Source organism: Hemiscyllium ocellatum, chromosome 26, assembly GCF_020745735.1.
Source record: "Hemiscyllium ocellatum isolate sHemOce1 chromosome 26, sHemOce1.pat.X.cur, whole genome shotgun sequence".
NCBI classification, from domain to species: Eukaryota; Metazoa; Chordata; class Chondrichthyes; order Orectolobiformes; family Hemiscylliidae; genus Hemiscyllium; species Hemiscyllium ocellatum.
The window spans coordinates 8,937,958-8,957,088 of NC_083426.1; the positions used below are offsets into that span (position 1 = coordinate 8,937,958).

Genomic DNA, 19,131 nt, shown 5'->3' on the forward strand with positions numbered 1-19,131 from the left:
CCTTGAGCAGCAATGTGTGCAAGTTTCATGAGAAAAAAAGGAGATTGAGGGGGGGACCTCATTGAGGCCTAAAAAACCATGAAGGGTATAGACAGGGTGGACAGAGATAAGCTTTTTCCCAGGGTAAGGAATTCAATAATGAGAGGTCACACTTTCAAGGTGAGAAGAGAAACGTTTAAGGGGGATACACGTGGAAGGTACTTTACACAGAGGGTGGTAGGTGCCTGGAACGCGTTGCCAGCAGAGGTAGTAGAGGCAGGCACGGTAGCCTCATTTGAAGTGCATCTGGACAGATGCATGAGTAGGTGGGGAGCAGAGGGATACAGATCCTTAGGAATTGGGCAATAGATTAAGACAGGGGATTTGGATCAGCACAGGCTTGGAGGGCTGAAGGGCCTGTTCCTGGGCTGTAAATTTTCTTTGTTCTTTGTTCCTTGCTCCCCTCCAAACCACACACCATCTTGATTTGGAACTATGTCACCGTTTACACTAACCCTTCACTTTCAAAATCCTGGAACTCCCTGACAAACTGCACCATGGGGCGCCATAGGTTCTGTGAATTCAAGTCTCAAGGGCAAGTAGGGATGGGCAGCTGACCTTAGATATGATGCTCATTCATGAAAGAATGAAGAAGCCTTCACATTAAATTTGTTGCACATCAACAGCATGTCATTACAAAAGAAAGAACAAACAATTTCAATCGCGTTTTCACAACCTCAGAATACCCCGAAATGCGCTGCAGCCAGAAAGTGCGTTTTGAAATGTCGTCACTTGTTGACAGGTAGGAAATGAGGCAGCTAGTTTATGCACAGCACATTCCCACAGTCCTGCCACCAATATTACACTCATACCCCACTTTCACGTCATTGTTTGGTAGCTCTCTTCCCATTGCTACCATGGTACTGCCAGTTGTGACTCACTGGTTCCACTGTTATGAGAGGATCACCACTCCCACCTCATGCTGACTGACACTGTAGTGTTCCCACCCACTATTCTTATGATGCTAGTTGTCTGCATTCTAGATCCAGCCTGTACATTCGGCATCATGAAAACAGAGGCATCCTGCCAAGGACGAAGGTGTAATGTTGCTAAATCATCCATGGACTCCATCCCTCTCACCCTTACAGGATCTTCTCTTCCAGCTTCTCCGGTCACCCCATTCTCCCAAGCTGAACATCAACTTTGGAAACTGAGATTTAGAGATTACTGTAATGGAGATGAAAGGTACTCTCTTTCAGGGATGATCATTCTGTTTTGTTTCCAAGACAATAAGTAGATCACTGTACTCAGTGAGAAACCATCATGACAGCTCAAATTCAACAGTGCATATCCTTTGTTATTAAATTTTGTATGTTAAAGTTCCATCTATAATATGATGACAACTTTATAACAGTGACAACCAGAACTTTCATTCATTCAGTTGCACATTGTTAGATAAGGCAGTCCTCACGATACATACGTGGATGGTACATGATCACGTAGCCGATGAGGATTCCGTTTGGATCACGTGGAGGACCCCACTGTAACGTAATGCTCTCCAAATCTGGCTGCCTGATTCTGAGGTAACTTGGTTTTCCAGGAACTGAGAGAGAAAAAGAGGTCATGTGATTCAGGATTCATTTGTGACAGACATAAATACAAGAGGAAGGTTTACTGCAAACATTCAGTGCTGTCAGCAAAATTTGGATTCTTATTCTAATATTTACATAGTTCATAGACTGGACACTTAAGATCAGATAAAAAAGATGGGTAGTCCTTTGGGTAAATTCCTTCTGGGACATTTCAGATAAATGTTCTGCCATTTTCATCACTTCATACTGGGTTAAAGATTCAAGCGTGAAAGATGCTCAAGTTAAAAATGCTAGAGTTAAAACACCTTCAGATAAATATTTGGAATGATAATTAAGGAAAGCTGCTTAAATCCACAGGATGGTGATCAATTGGGTTCTATTTCTTTCCTGGGTAACATTGCTGGCCCAGAGTCTGCTGGAACAATAATGGTGAGTTTACTTATGTGTGCCATTACTTGTGAGTAAGTAACCCAGAAACCCGCGGTCAGGTAAAGATGACCCACCAATCACAACTCTCCACAATTTGCTGAACTGTTTGTCCTGCTCCATTATGGCCCTTGTGAAGGGAATTCAACTTCACCCAGCTCCCCGCCCCCTGAGAGTGTCAAGAAATTTGCAGTTAAATTAAACTCACTGTAGGAAGTCAGGATTAAAATAAAGTTATTTATATTCCGGGAACTTTTCGAGTTAAAAAAAAGGAATGATTAAAATGTGAATGAGCATGTCATTTAGTAAAATATCATTTCTGCAGGTTTATTTCACCCTTTCCATGTATCTAATTTGACTCAAATTCAGCTTGTTTCTAATACAATACATCACAGGAATGGGAGGAAGTGAGGACTGCAGATGCTGGAGATCAGAGTCAAGATCAGAGTGGTGCTGGAAAAGCACAGCAGGTCAGGCAGCATCCGAGGAGCAGGGAAATCGACATTTCGGGCACAAGCTCTTCATCAGGAGTTGATGAAGGGCTTATCACAGGAATGGGACATTCAGCCCAACAAGCTTGTGCCAATTCCTAACCCTTAGACCCGCTACTTATTGCGGTTTCTAACCTGCTCACCTTCTGCTCAAGTGTCTGTCAAGATACACCTTAAATGTTACTAGTGCGCCTACTCCCATCACCTCCACTGGCAGTGTGTTCCAGGTATGTTCCACCCTTTGTATGAGAAACTTTCCCTGCATCTCTCCCCTAACCTTTCCCCTCTCACCTTGAACCTGTGTCCTCTTGCAGTTGACCTTTTCATCCTGGGAAAAAGCCTCTCACACTCCAGCCTCTCAATGCCTCTCATAACCTTGTAGACCTCTATCAGGTTGTCCCTCATTCTCCAGCTTTCCAGTGAAAATAATCCAGGTTTATCCAATCTCTTGGCATAAGTGAAACCCTCCAGACCAGGAAACATCCTGGTAAATCTTCGCTGCACTTTCCCCAGAGAATCCGCAGCCTTCTGGTAGTGTGATCACCAAAACTTCATGCAATAACAATACTCTAAATGTGTTCTCCCCTGTTCTTCCTCTTACCGTGAGCATCATGGGTTAAGCAATTAGCTGTTTCCTCTGTCATTCACAAGAGTCCCAGGTGCCCCATGCTCACACCAGGCTGTTTCCAGATTAAAAAGCCGGTGTTAGCTCATGCAGCCAATCAATATAATCATGACTGATTGTCCAACTCAGCATTCTGTTTCTTGCTTTCTCCCCTTCCCTTTTGATCCCTTTAGCCCTAAGAACTATATCAAATTCTTTCCTGAAAACATTCGGTGTCAACTGCTTTCTCTGGCAGAGAATTCCACAGGCTCCCCACTTTCTGGGTGAAGACATTTCTCCTCATCTCAGTCTAAAATGTATCCTGAGAGTGTGACCCCTGGTCCTCAGGAACATCCTTCCTATGTTTACTCTGTTAGAATTCTATTAGAGTTTTATAGATTTTGATAAGGACACCTGTAAGAATGAAGGAAACGTATTGAAATAATGAACCATTGCTTTGTGATAACATACCCTACTGTTTCAGTTTGGGTTGACAACATTGGTTGGAATAATTCCTGGAAGTTGTACCATTTAGAATTTGAATTTGATTTATTTATTGTCATATGTATTTTGTTCTAAAATACAGTGAAGAGAGTTGTACAGTGTTGCCAATCTGTGGTGCCATCTTAAAACACAGAAAATTAATAATAACCAAAACATAGAATATAAAGGCAGAAATGAAGGAGAGTGCTCCGTTTCACGGGCCTTCTTATTGAGTGCTCCACCATGGGCCTGGCATCTGGTGGCCAGGCACGATTCCCCTTCACCTCACCACTGTTGGAATGAAAGTGACCACTCTTCAGCTCCATCTCATCTCCACTTAGGCCCTCGCCACTCTGAGTCCTCGCTAGACCTCACCAAATGCCACCGACATCGGGTACCGTATCTGCCCAAACGTGACTTGTACTGCGGCCAAGAGTCCATTCATGACCACCTTACCGAGGCATCTCCTGCTGTTGCTGTTGAGTCTCAGACTGGGCCCAAACCTGCCTCCACCTCCACGAATCTGCACTGGATGCGCAAACCTCCCTCCGCCGCAGCAACCATGCGTTGGCACGAGGACTGCCTCACTGATGCAGAAGCTGCTGGGAACCCAACCTCTCTCCAATGTTACCACTGTGCTGGGCCTATTTGACGCCTGTCACTAGTCAACTCGAGTCCGTGTTGGGTTTACTTGACGACTGTCACTAGTCAACTCGAGTCCGCGCTGGGTCTACTTGGCGACTGTCACTAGTTAACTCGAGTCCGCTCTGGGCCTACTTGGCGACTGTCACTAGTTAACTCGAGTCCGCTCTGGGCCTACTTGGCGACTGTCACTAGTTAACTCGAGTCCACGCTGGGCCTACTTGATGACTGTCGCCAGTTAACTCAAGTCTTTGCTGGGCCTACTTGTCACTACCAATGCCACAACCAAGTTCTTCCACAAGAGATAAGTAAAATAGAAGAGAGAAAGAAAAAAAGAGATAAAAAAAAGGAACGAAAAGGAATGTGGACAGAGGGGACAACCCCCAGGCTCAGAAGTCCTACTCCACCGCTATCTCACTGGAAGGATAACTATTTAATCTTCCATTTCCAACCACTCCAACCTTTTATGCCATCACAATTATTTTTAAAATGAGTAAGTGATCAAAGAAATTGTGAAAAAAAAATTCATTGAATGCCCTGGGAGTTTTGTCCTCTGTTGCTCACAACAGTGACCAGAGATAAATTTTTCAATCCTGGAGATTGCAGGTGGATCCTGAAGGATTGGAAATCCTCTATATATCTGTCTGATTTTGGAGTGCACATCACTGATTCACGTGCAGCGATTGTTCAATACAAATTATAGCATTCCACAGAAACAGGCCTCAAGCCTCAGGAGAGGATTTCCCACTGAATCAGAGTGACACTTTTATTTCTGCACATTTTAGTGTGAATATATTTACAGCCAAAGCATTAATATTTTCTCTGCAGTGTATTGAGGGTTGCTGCCGGAGAGAGCCAATTCTTATTCCGCCATTCTTTGCGAACATGAGAAATTTAGGCCATTCTATTTGGATTTCCAGGAAACCTTTGACATGGCGCCACACAGGAGGCTGCTAAATAAAATAAGAGCCCACGGGTGCTAGGTGCAAGGTGCTGGCATGGATAGAGGATTGGCTGACTGGCAGAAGGCAGAGAGTCAGGATAAAAGAGTCTTTTTCAGAATGGCAACTAGTGAGGAATAGGATAGTGTTGAGACCACAAATATTCACATGATACATTAGTGAACTGGACAAAGGAACTGAGGGTATTGTTGTTAAGTTTGGAGGTGATAAAAAGATAGGTGGTGGGTCAGGTAGTGCAGAGGAAGCAGGGAGACTGCAGAAAGACTTGGACAGGCTAGGACATTGGGCAAAGAAGTGGCAGGTGGAATACAATATCTGAAAAGAAACAGTAAGAACCGTAGATGCTGAAAACCAGAGTCAATAGATGTGAAGCTGGAATAGTACAGCAGGTCCTGATGAAGGGTTTCCAGCCTGAAACGGTGATTTTCCTGCCCCTCGGATTCTGTCTGACTTGCTGTGCTTTTCCACCTTCATATCTTTTTACAACGTCTGAAAGTGTGAGGTTCTGCACGCTGTTAGGAAGAAGAGGTGTGGATTACTTCCTCGGCTTCAGAATTCTGAAGCGCAAAGAGACTTGGGAATCCTTGTACAGGATTCTCCTAAGGTCAACACATACTTTCAATTAGCCATTCACATTCATTTCAATGCAAGAACAGGGATATACTGCTGAGGTTATATAAAGGACTGGTCAGACTGCATTTGGAATATTTTGAGCTGTTTTGGGTTCTGTATCTAAGGAAGGATGTGCTGGCCGCGCAGGGGGTCAGAGGAGATTCACCAGAATGATTCCAGGGATGAAAGGCTTGTCATCTGAGGACCAGTTGAGGGTTCTGGGTCTGTACTTGATGGGTTTTAGAAGGATGAGGGGGGGAATTGAAGCTTACAGAGTACTGAGAGGTCTGGATAGAGTGGCTGTGGAGAAGATGTTTCCACCAGTAGGAGAGTCTAGGACATGAGGGAACAGCTTCAGAGTGAAGGGTTGGCCTTTCGAACCGAGATGAGGAGGAATTCCTTCAGCCAGAGGATGGTGAATCTGTGGAACTCCCTGCTGCAGAGGACTGTGGAGGCCAAGTCACTGGAGTGCATTTTAGACAGAGATAGGTAGGTTCCTGATTGTTAAGGGGATCAAGGGTTACATGGAGAAGGCAGGAGAATGAGGTTGAGAGACATATCAGCTTCGATTGAATGATGGAACAGACTCGATGGGCTGAATGGCCTAATTCTGATCCTGAATCTTATGGTTTTAATGAGCCCCTTAAGCCTGCTGAGCCATTCAAAAGCTCATGGCTTATTGTATTCTGCTTCTTGTTATACCTCCGAGACTATTGCCTCCAGAGTCGTTGATTCTCTATTCGATCAAAACCAGGTGAATGTAATGAATGACTCAGCTCCCGCTGATGACCGGGAAAGAAACTTCCAAAAACAAGCCACCTCTGATTATTTCTCTTTAAGCTTTTTCTCATGTTACACGGGGTCACCATAACACTGCTTGGTATCGACAATTACTTTTGGATCTGACAGCTGGTTTTTCTCGGTTAAGGTCCTTCCTATCATGGAGGAAACTCTCCCAAATCTTGCCGCAGGGGCACTTTAGAAGGATTTACAAGTTGACAATCAACCTGATGGACCACCTTCCAAACAGCCTTTCATTAACTGCTGAGATCCAGACTGGAACTCAAACCGGGGGCTTCTCACTGAGAGGCAGAGACATTATCACAAAACCTTCTCCCAATACTCATGTCCCTCTGAGAAAAGGAATTCCGCCTCATCTCTGGGTGAGGTTGGAGGTTCCTTGACTTGAAACTGTCCCTGTTAGTTTTAAACTCTCCTACAAATAGAAATGTCCTCACAACATCCACCTTGTCAAGATCCCTCACCCCCCGTCAGAATTTTACATGGGGTCTGATTCAATGTCAGAGCAAAGAGCTTCCTCACATTGTTAGGTTTGTTAATGCTTGTTTTTAATGGTAAGCAGAATCAGGAGGGTCCATCGATAGCCTGAGCACAGATATACATAAAGGCAGTGCCTGTGTTGTTAGGTTGTGAAAAGGAGCTTTGAGACTGATTTGTCAATAAACTGTATCCTCATGCAAAAGGTCCTCTTTGTTCCATTTCACCAACAAGTTTAGATCTGAATTGGCACAGCTGTTGTGACTGAGCTCTTTCTACAGAATAACAATGTTGCTTGGGCTGTGAATGGGGAACAATTTAGGGTTCATTTGCCGACTTACCTCCTTCTGTGGTGTTTATTGCAAACTCCTCACTCCAGGGACCACGTCCCCGACCATTGACTGCTGCCACCTGAAACTTATAGGCATGATATGGCTGCAAGCCTGATACAATGGCACGCTGACGCTGACTGGGAGACTCCATGACCTGAACACGTGACCTGTATTGGTTGGTCTTCAGCAGACTTCCCTCATTCCAATATTGAATCTGAACAAGAGAAGAGTCTCAGTCAGTCTGGACGTTATCTCGGTGAAAGAACGGAGATGACAAAAAGGAAAGCTCATAGCAGTCAATCCCACTGGCCCAAACTGGAACCTTGCTGAAAACAGAGACATGTTACTGAAGCTTCTCGTCTTGTACGCATCAGGATACCAGCAAGAATGCCAAGCTTCAAATGATCACAATGATACAAGAAGAGAAAGGAGAGTAGATTCGTTGGCACATTGACTCTGATTGGCAGAGTTGCTGTCACGAAGAATTCCCCGCACCCCAATCTCTCTCTCTCTCACACACACACACACACACACACACACACACACACACACACACACACACACACACACACACACACACACACACACACACACACACACACACACTTTGAATCTCTGCACATTGGGTCAAATGGTTATGCTGCGCATTTCCTGAATGCGAATTGACGAATTGGGGACACTATTTGTAAAGCGCTAACTTTTAAAATGTATGTGCACTGTAACACAAGTACATCCCAACACCTGAAGCGTTGTTTCTAAAGTGCAATTTTTCAATAATGCAGGATTGCACAAGAACGCAACCATCACGTTACAGAAGATCTGACTGTACTGGAGGAATGGGTTAGTATTGGCCTTCAGAAACTGGAATTTTCCCAGCCCAATGGAGTGGGCGCAGGGAGGTGGGGGTTCAGGAGACCAATTTGGGATGTCTCCTATCTTTGAAAAAGCTTGCTGTGAGGAGATTACAGGAAGGACAAACACAACCCACTCTAATTCGGGGTCAAAATGGCCTGGGAGCAGTAGGATGGAGAGTTCTTGGGGCTCTCTGTAACTGGCCTCTGTGGATGTGCTATAAACACACTGAGGTCACAGCATGAGCCACAACCTTTGCTGTAGAGGGTCGTCTCCTCCGCACCGACGGCCCATGGCCAGTGGGCCATCTATTTCTTTTTGAAAAGAATGCCAATTAAGTTCATAAGGATGCTACCATGTATGGATCTGCCTGCTCTCCTACCTGCTCCAGCTGTGCCCAGCTCTCCACGTGGGGCTGCTGTCTGTTCAATGTCATGCACCGCTCCCCTAAAACCCTCCCAAAATGGAGCTCCCCCCACCCCCCCATCAGAACCTGTCACCTTTAATCGCACAAAGAATGCAGTAGAATCCTGCTAACTGACTAGATTCTGGAAGATTTCACCCTTGGATGAACCTTTGACCTGCCATGAGCAGTCAGGGTCCAGTAAAGGTCCAGGCATGTTTCCAATGGGTGAAGATTCCTGGCACAATTTAAGGATCACCTTGGAACTGACTTTGTGCCTCATTCCTCAGACTTGTCATGCTACCCACGCGCCATTACCTTCCAGAAAGTTTCGTTCAGTGAATGATGCTCTCTGCTGCTCTAGAATTTTACAATGCACCACAAACCTTCAAACCTGCCCCTCGTGCTGGCTTGCTGTAGAGGACAGTAAGCTCTGGGATTCAACAGGAGTTTCCATTCCCCACAACAACCAGCAGCTCTTTCACACAATCACCCTACAATAGGCCATTCAGCCCATCAAGTCCATGCTGACACTCTGAAGAGCATTCCATGCACACCCACCCCCACCCCCTCTACCTCGACAACCCTGAATGGCCTACAGCTAATCCACCTAGCCTGCACATCATGGGCAATTTCCCATGGCCAATCCACCTAACCAGCACATCTTTGGACTGTGGGAGGAAACCAGAGCACCTGGAGTAAACTCACAGACTCGGGGAGAATGTGCAAACACCACACAGACAGTCACCTAAGGGTGGAATCAAAGCTGTCTCTGATGCTGTGAGGCAGCAGTGCTAACCACTGAGCCACTGTACTGCCCTATTCGATACTCTACTTGAATTTAGATTAGATTCCCAACAGCGTGGAAACAGGTTCTTCAGCCCAACTAGTCCACATTGACCCTCCAAAGAGTAACCCACCCAGACCCATTTCCCTCTGACTAATGCACCTAACACTTGGGCAATTTAGCACGGCCAATCCACCTGACCTACACATATTTGGACTGAGGGAGGAAACCCATGCAAACATGGGGAAAACGTGCAAACTCCAAGCAGACAGTCACCCAAGGCTGAAATTGAACCTGGGTCCCTAGCACTGTAAGGCAGCAGTGCTAACCACTGAGCCACCATGCTGCCCTTTAGGGATTATAATCTGACAGTACTATTAGCAGCGAAGTTTCACTTCTCCATTCAGAATGTAAATGAGGAGTAAACTTCGAACTGAACTCTGGAAACTGTCAATGGGAATAAGACAATATGACGTGGTGTTCACTTTTTGACTTGGGCTTCATGATGCTATTGTAGATGATAAAGGACGAGAATTAGTCAACAAATAGGGCATAGGAGAAGGTGAGGACTGCAGCTGCTGGAGGGTCAGAGTCAAAAATGTGGTGCTGGAAAAGCACAGCCGGTCAGGCAGCATCCGAGGAGCAGGAGAGTCGACATTTCGGGCGTAAGCCCTTCATCAGGAATGTGGGGGTGGCCAAAAGGGGCTGACAGACACAAAAATACAAGGCATAATCCTAATGCCACTGGGTTCGCCATCCACCGGCCCTGGGCTAATGTTCTGGGCAAATGCAGCCCACCACAGCAGCTGATAAAATTTGAAACAGGGATTGAAATCAACTCTCAGGGGTGAAACTATTGCTGATTGTTATATAAAAAAAAACACCTGGTTCACAACTGCCTTTCAGGACAGAAAATCTCTCATCCTTATCTGGCCTACCTGTGACTTCAGACCCCAAGTCACGTGAATGTTTACCAGGAATTAAGGGCTACGGGGAGAATGCTGGTAAGTGGAGTTGAAATGCCCATCAGCCATGATTGAATGGTGGAGTGGACTCGATGGGCCGAATGGCCTTACTTCCACTCCTATGTCTTATGGTCTTATGGAATGACTCTTAACTGCCCTCTAAAATAGCCCTTGCAAGCCACTCAGTTCAGGGGCAATTAGGGATGGGTAACAAATGCTGGTTTTGCCAGTGATGCCTACATTCCATGCCCATGAAAGAATAAACAAAAACTTTGCTCAGACACACACAAACACACACAAATGTAAACATCAGCCCACAAAGTATTCTCTCTCATGGACACACATGTGGACATACACATACACACAGACATGCATACACAAATGTACATGCACTCACACACATGCATGTGCACACACGCTCATACACACACACACGTGGATATACACATACACATAGACACGCATACACAAATGTACACGCACTCACACATGCATGTGCACACGCTCACACACACACACCTTTATGCTACCTGCAAAATTCCAACTGAGGTGACTCAAATTTTTCAAGTTTGCTACATGTCATTTAAAGTCTTACCACAGACTATTTTGTTCCATTTCGTGGATATACATATACACACTGATATGCATACACAAATATATGTGCACTCATACATGCATGTGCACACATGCGGACTCTCAGGCACACAAGTATATGTATAGACATACACATATACACAAAAAAGAGTTTGCAGCAATGAATCTATTGATTTCACTGTATTCATAGTTATGTCGTGCAGACAGTAATCAATAACATTTGATTGTTGAATCAAGATCCTGCAGCTACTTACTTTGTGGCCAATGAGATATCCTTGAACAGTGTCTGGTGGTAGTGCCCTCCACTGGAGTAGAACGGCAGTGCTGTTAATAATCCTCCCAGAAAGCCCAGTGGGTGCTGCAATCGGAACTAAATGGAACCAAAAAAACAGATTCAAAATACAGACAGCTGAATTTTATCCAATTATGTGAGACAGTGCTATGTTCTTTATAACTCAGCAAAAGGCAATGTGTTATTAACTTTGGATTTGGAAGCCTCAGGTTATCTGCTACTGTCCAGCTCCTTGACTGACAATACCTTCATTGTAAAATTCGCAGCCTCATTTGAAATCCCTGCAAAGACTCACATTAGCCCCTCCTCTGGCCTTACAACCCTCTGAAACCTCGGAACTCTTCCCATTCCATTCTCACAATGCAGCTTGGATTTTACCTTTAGTGACTGTGCTTTCAGCTGCCTGGGCCTTCAGTTCCTCAACTCCCCCACGACACCTCTGCACCTCCCTACCCCAGCTTTTCTCCATGAAGCTACTCCTGAAAACCTAAACCTTTTGTCCAAACGTTTGGCTGCCTATCCTAATATCTCCAGAAGTGGTTTTGGTTGATAATTACTCCTCTAAAACACTAGTAATTACAACACTAAAGATTGCTATATAAATACAATTTTACAATTGCTGATTATCTGACTACCTTTATGCCACCTGCAAAATTCCAACTGAGGTGACTCAATTTTTTTCAAGTTTGCTACATGTCACTTGAAGTCTTACCACAGACTATTTTGTTCTTAACATCCAAACCATCCACTCCAATAATACTGAAGAGAATGGCTTGTTTTTACAGAACTCTTTTTCATGACATCTATGTTTCCCAAAGTACTATGCAAATATACAAGTTACGGAGGAGGCCATTCAGCCCCTTAAGCCTGCTCCATCATTCTATAACATCATGGCTGAACTGAATTTGGCCTCAACTCCACTTTGCTGTGTACCTTTGTTTACAATCAACTCCCTTGTCTGTCAACAATCTGCCTCAAAAATAGTCAAACCAATAAATAATTGCTTGGTTGTACAGAATTTAAACTTTGCGAAGAGTAGATAGATTTTTTTGTCACACCCTCATTATTCCATTGATCATTCACACGAGACAGGATGTTGATTATACCCAACCAGCCCATGTTTGCAACCCTCAGAACACGATATCAACCATCAGCTGGGATTCTGCTACTGAAGAACATTTATCAAACAATCCAGATTGAGCTAAGAATTACATCGGACACCAGGTTAAGATCATTAGTCAGGCTTTCAGTGTGATGCGCCTGCACCTGTCTGTTTTATGCAGGCAAAAGGTATTTCTACAGATGCTACACTTTTCTCACCAGGAAAAGAAGGGGTCATGGAGACTATTGCATTCCTATGGCAATGTCCTGGCCAATCAGTGTTAAATAGGAGAAAGTGAGGTCTGCAGATGCTGGAGATCAGAGCTGAAAATGTGTTGCTGGAAAAGCGCAGCAGGTCAGGCAGCATCCAAGGAACAGGAGAGTCGATGTTTCGGGCATGAGCCCTTCTTCAGGACTTCTGATTCCTGAAGAAGGGCTCGTGCTCGAAACGTCGACTCTCCTGCTCCTTGGGTGCTGCCTGACCTGCTGCGCTTTTCCAGCAACACATTTTCAACCCCATCCATACCCCTCATGATTTTATAATTCGCTTTAAGATCTCCCCTCAGCCTCTCCCTACAACTTAAGTCCCCCAAGGGATGTGTTTATGGGATGTTATAGGAACAGCTCCTTAGTTAATTTGTGGTATTGAGTTGGTTGAGTTTTCAAATATTCAGATTCCTGAAGAAGGGCTTATGCCCGAAATGTCAAGTCTCCTGCTCCTTGGATGCTGCCTGACCTGCTGCACTTTTCCAGCAACACATTTTCAAATCAGTGTTAAGTAGCCTGGCCTGAGATCTAAGACTGACCGTTATCTGTCCCTGTTAAATGTCCATTCCAGTGATAGACCACCCAATCACCACCCTGTTTTCATGCTGTATAAATTGGTGTGCCCTTTTCTCAAGGCTGTTTCTTGCAATTAAATCCTGATGAATAGCTCAGACTTTCTACCTCCTTTTGATAATGTTTATGATGAAAATTAAGTATTTATTGAATATAGCTATCATTATAAAGTTGGAAACAGTGCAGCTTGGTTCCATACAAGTTCCCACCAACAGCCATGTGAAACCAACTGGGGGGGATATATCATCCAGGAAACAGGGGAAGGCTTCCCTGTTCTTCCAGAAATGCCACAGGATCTTCTATGTGAGAGGCTGAATGAGCTCCATTTAGTATCTCTTTCTGAAATTCGAAACTGTGTCAGGTGTAGCACTCTCTCAAGACCATATTGGAATGTCACCCCAGGGATCATTGCTTCAAATGAGAACTTGAGATGACAAACGTTGTCGCCCAGAGCTGAGAGTGGTTTTGTGCCATACTAAAACCAGGAGCTTGACAAAGTAAAGGAATCAGACCTTCAGTTTTACAGGCAAACAATTAGATGTCTGTCATTGAAGTAGCTTTTATGCACAATGTGTGTTTAACATGGCAGTAATTGTAAGGCCTGGCTTGCTTCCCTTTGTTAATACTCACAGTCTTCACCCGAGTATCCAATCACAATTCTTGGTTCGGGACCTAATCCAAAATCATTCACTGCCTGCACTTTAATCTCGTAGGGTGTAAAGAAGGGAGTCGGAGAGACGATGTAACTGGACCTGGGAACGGTGACTGTTGACCACTCCCCACCTACATCCTTTTGTCTCCAGCTGACTATATACTTGAGATTCGGGCCACTGATTTGTGTTCCATTCAGAGGCTGAAAAACAGAATGTAATATCAGAATGGAAAGGTAGAATAATCGGTCTATCATAAACAAACAAGCAAAACCACAATCACAGAATCCCTACAGAGTAGAAACAGGCCATTCAGTCCATCAAATACACACTGACCCTCTCAAACTCAACCCCCTCAACCCAAACTATCCCTGTAACCCTGCTTTTCCTATGGCCACTCCATCTAACCTATGCATCTTGGGTTTGTGGCAGGAAATGGGAGCACCCGAAGGAAACCCACGCAGACACAGGGAGAATGTGCAAACTCCACACAGACAGTCATCTGAGGCTGGAATCGAACCCAGGTCCTGGGTGCTGTGAGGCAGCAATGCTAACCACTTTGTGACCATGCCACCCAGTGATGGCTACTCTAACTAGACTTCAGAAAATAGCTTATATTTTGTTTCCCGTCAGCCCCAATTTAAGTCTGTCTTTGTAACCAGCCTCTCTTCTCTATTGATTTGCTCTCTTTAGCACTCTTTTCTCTTTTTATCTCTCTTCTTTATCCCATGGCAGATATATACTTTGTTTCCCTTGGGAATTCTGATGACGGGAGAGGGCTTCATGGAAAGAAGGCTTCAATTCAGGGGATCAGAAATTTTTAGGAAAAGGAGTTTGATTCACGTGGGTGCTGTGTTCTTTTTGCCTCATGGACTATTTCAAATGCACTGTAATTGTTTTTAGAACAAAGCACAAAGAAAATTTACAGCCCTCCAAGCCTGAGCCGATCCAAATGTACTGTCTAAACCTGTTGGTCAATTCCTAAGCATTTGTATCCCTCTGCTCCCCACCTACTCATGCATCTGTCCAGATGCATCTTCCCGTGCCTGCCTTTACCACCTCTGCTGGCAACGCGGTCCAAACACCCACCACCCTCTGTGTGAAGTACTTGCCGCGTGTATCCCCCTTAAACTTTCCACCTCTCACCTTGAAAGCATGACCTCTCGTTATTGGTCTTTGTGAAGAAGTACCTCACTCATTGTTAACTAATCATTCAAATGTGATTTTTAAACAACAATCAATGCACCCTCTCAGAATTTCCAGACGAGCAATAACATTAGCGGCACGGTGGCACAGTGGTTAGCACTGCTGCCTCACAGCGCCAGGGACCTGGGTTCGATTCCCGCCTCAGGCGACTGACTGTGTGGAGTTTGCACGTTCTCCCCGTGTCTGCGTGGGTTTCCTCCGGGTGCTCCGGTTTCCTCCCACAGTCCAAAGATGTGCGGGTCAGGTGAATTGGCCATGCTAAATTGCCCGTAGTGTTAGGTAAGGGGTACATGTAGGGGTATGGGTGGGTTGCGCTTCGGCGGGTCGGTGTGGACTTGTTGGGCCGAAGGGCCTGTTTCCACACTGTAGGTAATCTAATCTAAAAAAAAAACATGTAAGTTGAATTGAATCTCTAGCTGTTCTTAATACTACACAAACAATAGGAGTATTTGAGAAGTCCATATGCTCCAAGCCTGCGTTCACAGCCAGTTATCTATCTCTGAGTGAGCCTCCTTGTTAAATTATTTAGCTCCTCTTTGACATCTCAGTTCACAATTCAACAACTTCCTTCACCGCGTTCCTGGGTCAGTGGTCAACAAGAGGCTTTTTAAGAGATGAATGAAATAACAGGACAAACTGTGCTCACCGTCCAACTGATTTGCATGCTTGATTTTGATATTCCTGCCCCTCGAACATCAGATGGATTGAGTTCTGGAGCTGGAAAAGACAAAATGATGTTACAAACTGTTTCACTGAACTCAGAGAATTCTAGTACTGTGTCTACTGGAGTGATTAATGCAAAGGTCTTGACACCTTTTGCAAGTGTGGAAACAAAAGACAGAGTGGGTGAGCTTCGTATTGCTGTATGAAGGCAAATTATGTCAACCATTCCATAGCTTCAATATTTTCAATTACTTTGCAGTATGCATTTCTCTCAACATAGAGTCATAGAGATGCGCAGCATGAAGACTGACCCCTCGGTCCAACCAACGTGACCAATCATTTTCGATTGAAATACAAACTCTTAGTTTGCTGGTTCGTGTTGCCCCTCAAAATCAGAAAGGGCAGGATTCACAGCCTACTGGGATGGATATTGGAGCTCCTCTTCCAATTTCAGGGCTGACACCAACTGAGCCATTCGAGTTGGTGAGCCTTCATAGCTTGTCAAAGCCCATAAATCCTCCCACCATTAAATAAAGGATGAGGTTGGAGAGCGCTTGGAAGTGCATGGTAAAATAGGGATGAGACAGCAGGGCTTCCTCAAGGGGTGGGGTCCAGAAGATGTTTACAAGAATGATCCCGAGGACGAAGGGCTTGTCCTATGAGGAGTGGTTGAGGACTCTGGATCTGCACATAGTGGAGTTTATAAGGATGAGGGGGGAATCTGATTAAAACTTACAGAATATCCCGAGAGGCCTGGATAGAGTGGATGTGGAGAGTATGTTTCCACTAATATGAGAGACTGGGGCCCTAGGGCACAGGCTCAGACAGCAGGGGCGATCCTTTAGAATGGAAACAAGGAGGCATTTCAGCAACCAGCGAGTGGTGAACCTGTGGATCTCACTGCCACAAAGATTCTAGGGGCCAAGATGTTCAGTCTTGGAGATTAAAGGTTACGGAGAGATGGCAGGAGAATAGGGTTCAGAAACATATCAACTATGATCAAATCATGGAGTACACACATTGGGCTGAATGGCCTCATTATGCTCCTATATCTACGGTCTAAAGGTTGTGCCACAGGGTTAGCCAACTAGAGAATGTGAGTTCAAATCCCATGGCAGGTTAACAACTTGAATGGAGACTTCCATTAAATTAAAACTAAACTGGGATAGTGATTATCGGAATGCCAAAGAGGGGGAAGGGTTACTGCAAAAGTATCAAAAAAGAGATGGGACAAGACTGTGGAGTCAAGGCAGAAATCAGCCCAGGTACGATGGGCGAGAGAGAGTGGGGAGTGTTTCTGAAATGCTCCTGCTCCTATTTCTGATCTTCTGATTTGGGAGTAACTGCCTAATGTGCTAATACAAAGAAGGAGCATGCATGCATCATCCTGTTCCTCAGCCTGTAGGAAATTTCACAGCGTATCTAAAAGGAAAAGCATGAAAATACAAAAATAACAGCTTTTTCCTTCTCCTGTTCAGTTCTGCAATCTTCTCCGTTTTGCCTATTTGCCGGCTCTGAGATTAGTGCCTGCAAATTTGCTCGATGACCATTTCCCTGTCCATGGTGCTGAAGTTGCAGTTGTGGTGAATTTTCAATTGATCAAATTAATGTGCAACTTTCAATGCTAAATGGCAACAAACTGATAGCTCAGATTATAAATGCTGAGAATACTCTCAAACATTAGTCAGTGTCAGCTCTAAACTACAGATCCACCTGAGAATGGATATGACGAAAGGACTGATGAACTTCAAAATCTGAAACACAGAAACACTACCCACGATAAGTCAGTTTTGTAATTCATATGGGGCCATGTCAGGAATTAGAGTTACCAACCCTTTGGACCTGCCCTGCAGTCTCCAGGGATTGAAGGTTGACCTCTTATGCATTGCTTTGGATTTTACCCAGAAGAGAGAAAAATCATAGAGGCATAAAGAAATGCTTCTTTACCATTCACTTTGGAAACTTCTGTTTATGAGTTGCAAACGTATCATCCTTATAGACAAAAAGACAATTTGTCCATCAAGAAACATCAGATTCAGTCACAAAAGTCAGAACTTTGCAACCTCAGTGATGCCCACCTGTCTTGATGGGGTTGCTGAGGCTAAAATGCACACCTCTGAGACCTTCTGGTGCTCTTCATTGAACTGCTGGCCACTGGAAACAAATGGGGAGGTTTTCTGTGGCATAGTCAACCTACTGCTTAGAGTTGCTAGATTTTGACCCCCATTTCAGTCCTGCAGCCCAGGTCCTGAAGTCCACAGTAAAATGTAGTCATTCCTCTTTCGAGTGGAAGGGGTTGAAGGTGGGAAGATGATTGCCATGAGGATAGACATACTAGTCAACCAATAACAAGAGGTCAAGGTGAATAGGAAGAGTAAGGTTATATCATTTGATCCCTTGGAATACATCCAACTCAGAATTGGCAAACCTACCAAGTATTCTATCCATGTCAAACATGTTTCAAACATTATGCGAACCAGGCTGAGGGGAGTGATTCCCAATATGGGGGAGTTTGCTTGGTGCCAGCCTCACGTGTATTAAAAGTATAATTTCCTGTCATATGGCCAAGGCAACTTTCCCAAGTGAAATAAAGGGGACTAATGCATTAGACAAACCAAAATATAAGTAACTGATTATTCACCGAGGATTTGATCCATGCACAGGGCAGATCCGACTGTCAGGCTGTATGATAAAGCCACCATAGTCATAGAGTCATACAGCACAAAAACAGACCCTTTGGTCCAACCAGTCCATGTGAAACATGATCTCATTAGACAGAAAGACAATTGGTGGTGGATTAACCTGAGGGTCACTGCATCTCAGGCAAGGGGAAAGGTTGAGAAAGAGAGTCCTTCATGGTCACCTCAGCCGGTGTTGGAATTGAACCCATGTTGTTGGAATCACTCTGCATCACAAACCAACTGTCCAGCCAACTAAAATTCTAACAAGTCTCTACTGTCCAAGTGCAGGGAGGGTTTTTCCTGACTGAGGAGTCTAGAATCGGGGGTCACAGTCTCAGGATACAGGACAGGCCATTTAGGATTTAGGAAACATCTCTTCAGCCAGACAGTGGTGAGCCTGAGTAATTCACTCCCATAGAAGTGGGCAGCACAGTGGTTAGCACTGGTGCCTCATAGCATCAGGGACCGGGTTCGATTCCACCCTCGGGCCACCGTCTGTGTGCAGCTTGCACATTCTCTCCGTGTCTGTGCGGGTTTCCTCTGGGTGCTCTGGTTTTCTCCCACAGTCCAAAGATGTACAGGTCAGGTGAATTGGCCATAGTGTTAAGGGATGCCTAAGTTAGGTGCATTAGTCAGGGGAAATATAAAGTAATAGGGTAGGGGAATGGATCTGGGTGGGATTCTCTTCGGAGGGCT

General features: G+C 44.8%; 1 protein-coding gene across 1 annotated transcript in view; it reads right to left on the reverse strand.

Annotated features, from left to right (window-relative positions):
* LOC132828140 (neurofascin-like) overlaps positions 1-19,131 on the reverse strand; it is a 125,683-nt gene that overhangs the window by 32,736 nt on the left and 73,816 nt on the right. The window contains exons 18-20 of the mRNA XM_060845060.1: positions 15,738-15,808; positions 13,866-14,088; positions 1,460-1,582 (exon numbers count right to left, since the gene is read on the reverse strand). Of these exons, the coding sequence (XP_060701043.1) occupies positions 1,460-1,582; positions 13,866-14,088; positions 15,738-15,808 (417 nt within the window). The remainder of the gene's footprint in view (positions 1-1,459; positions 1,583-13,865; positions 14,089-15,737; positions 15,809-19,131) is intronic.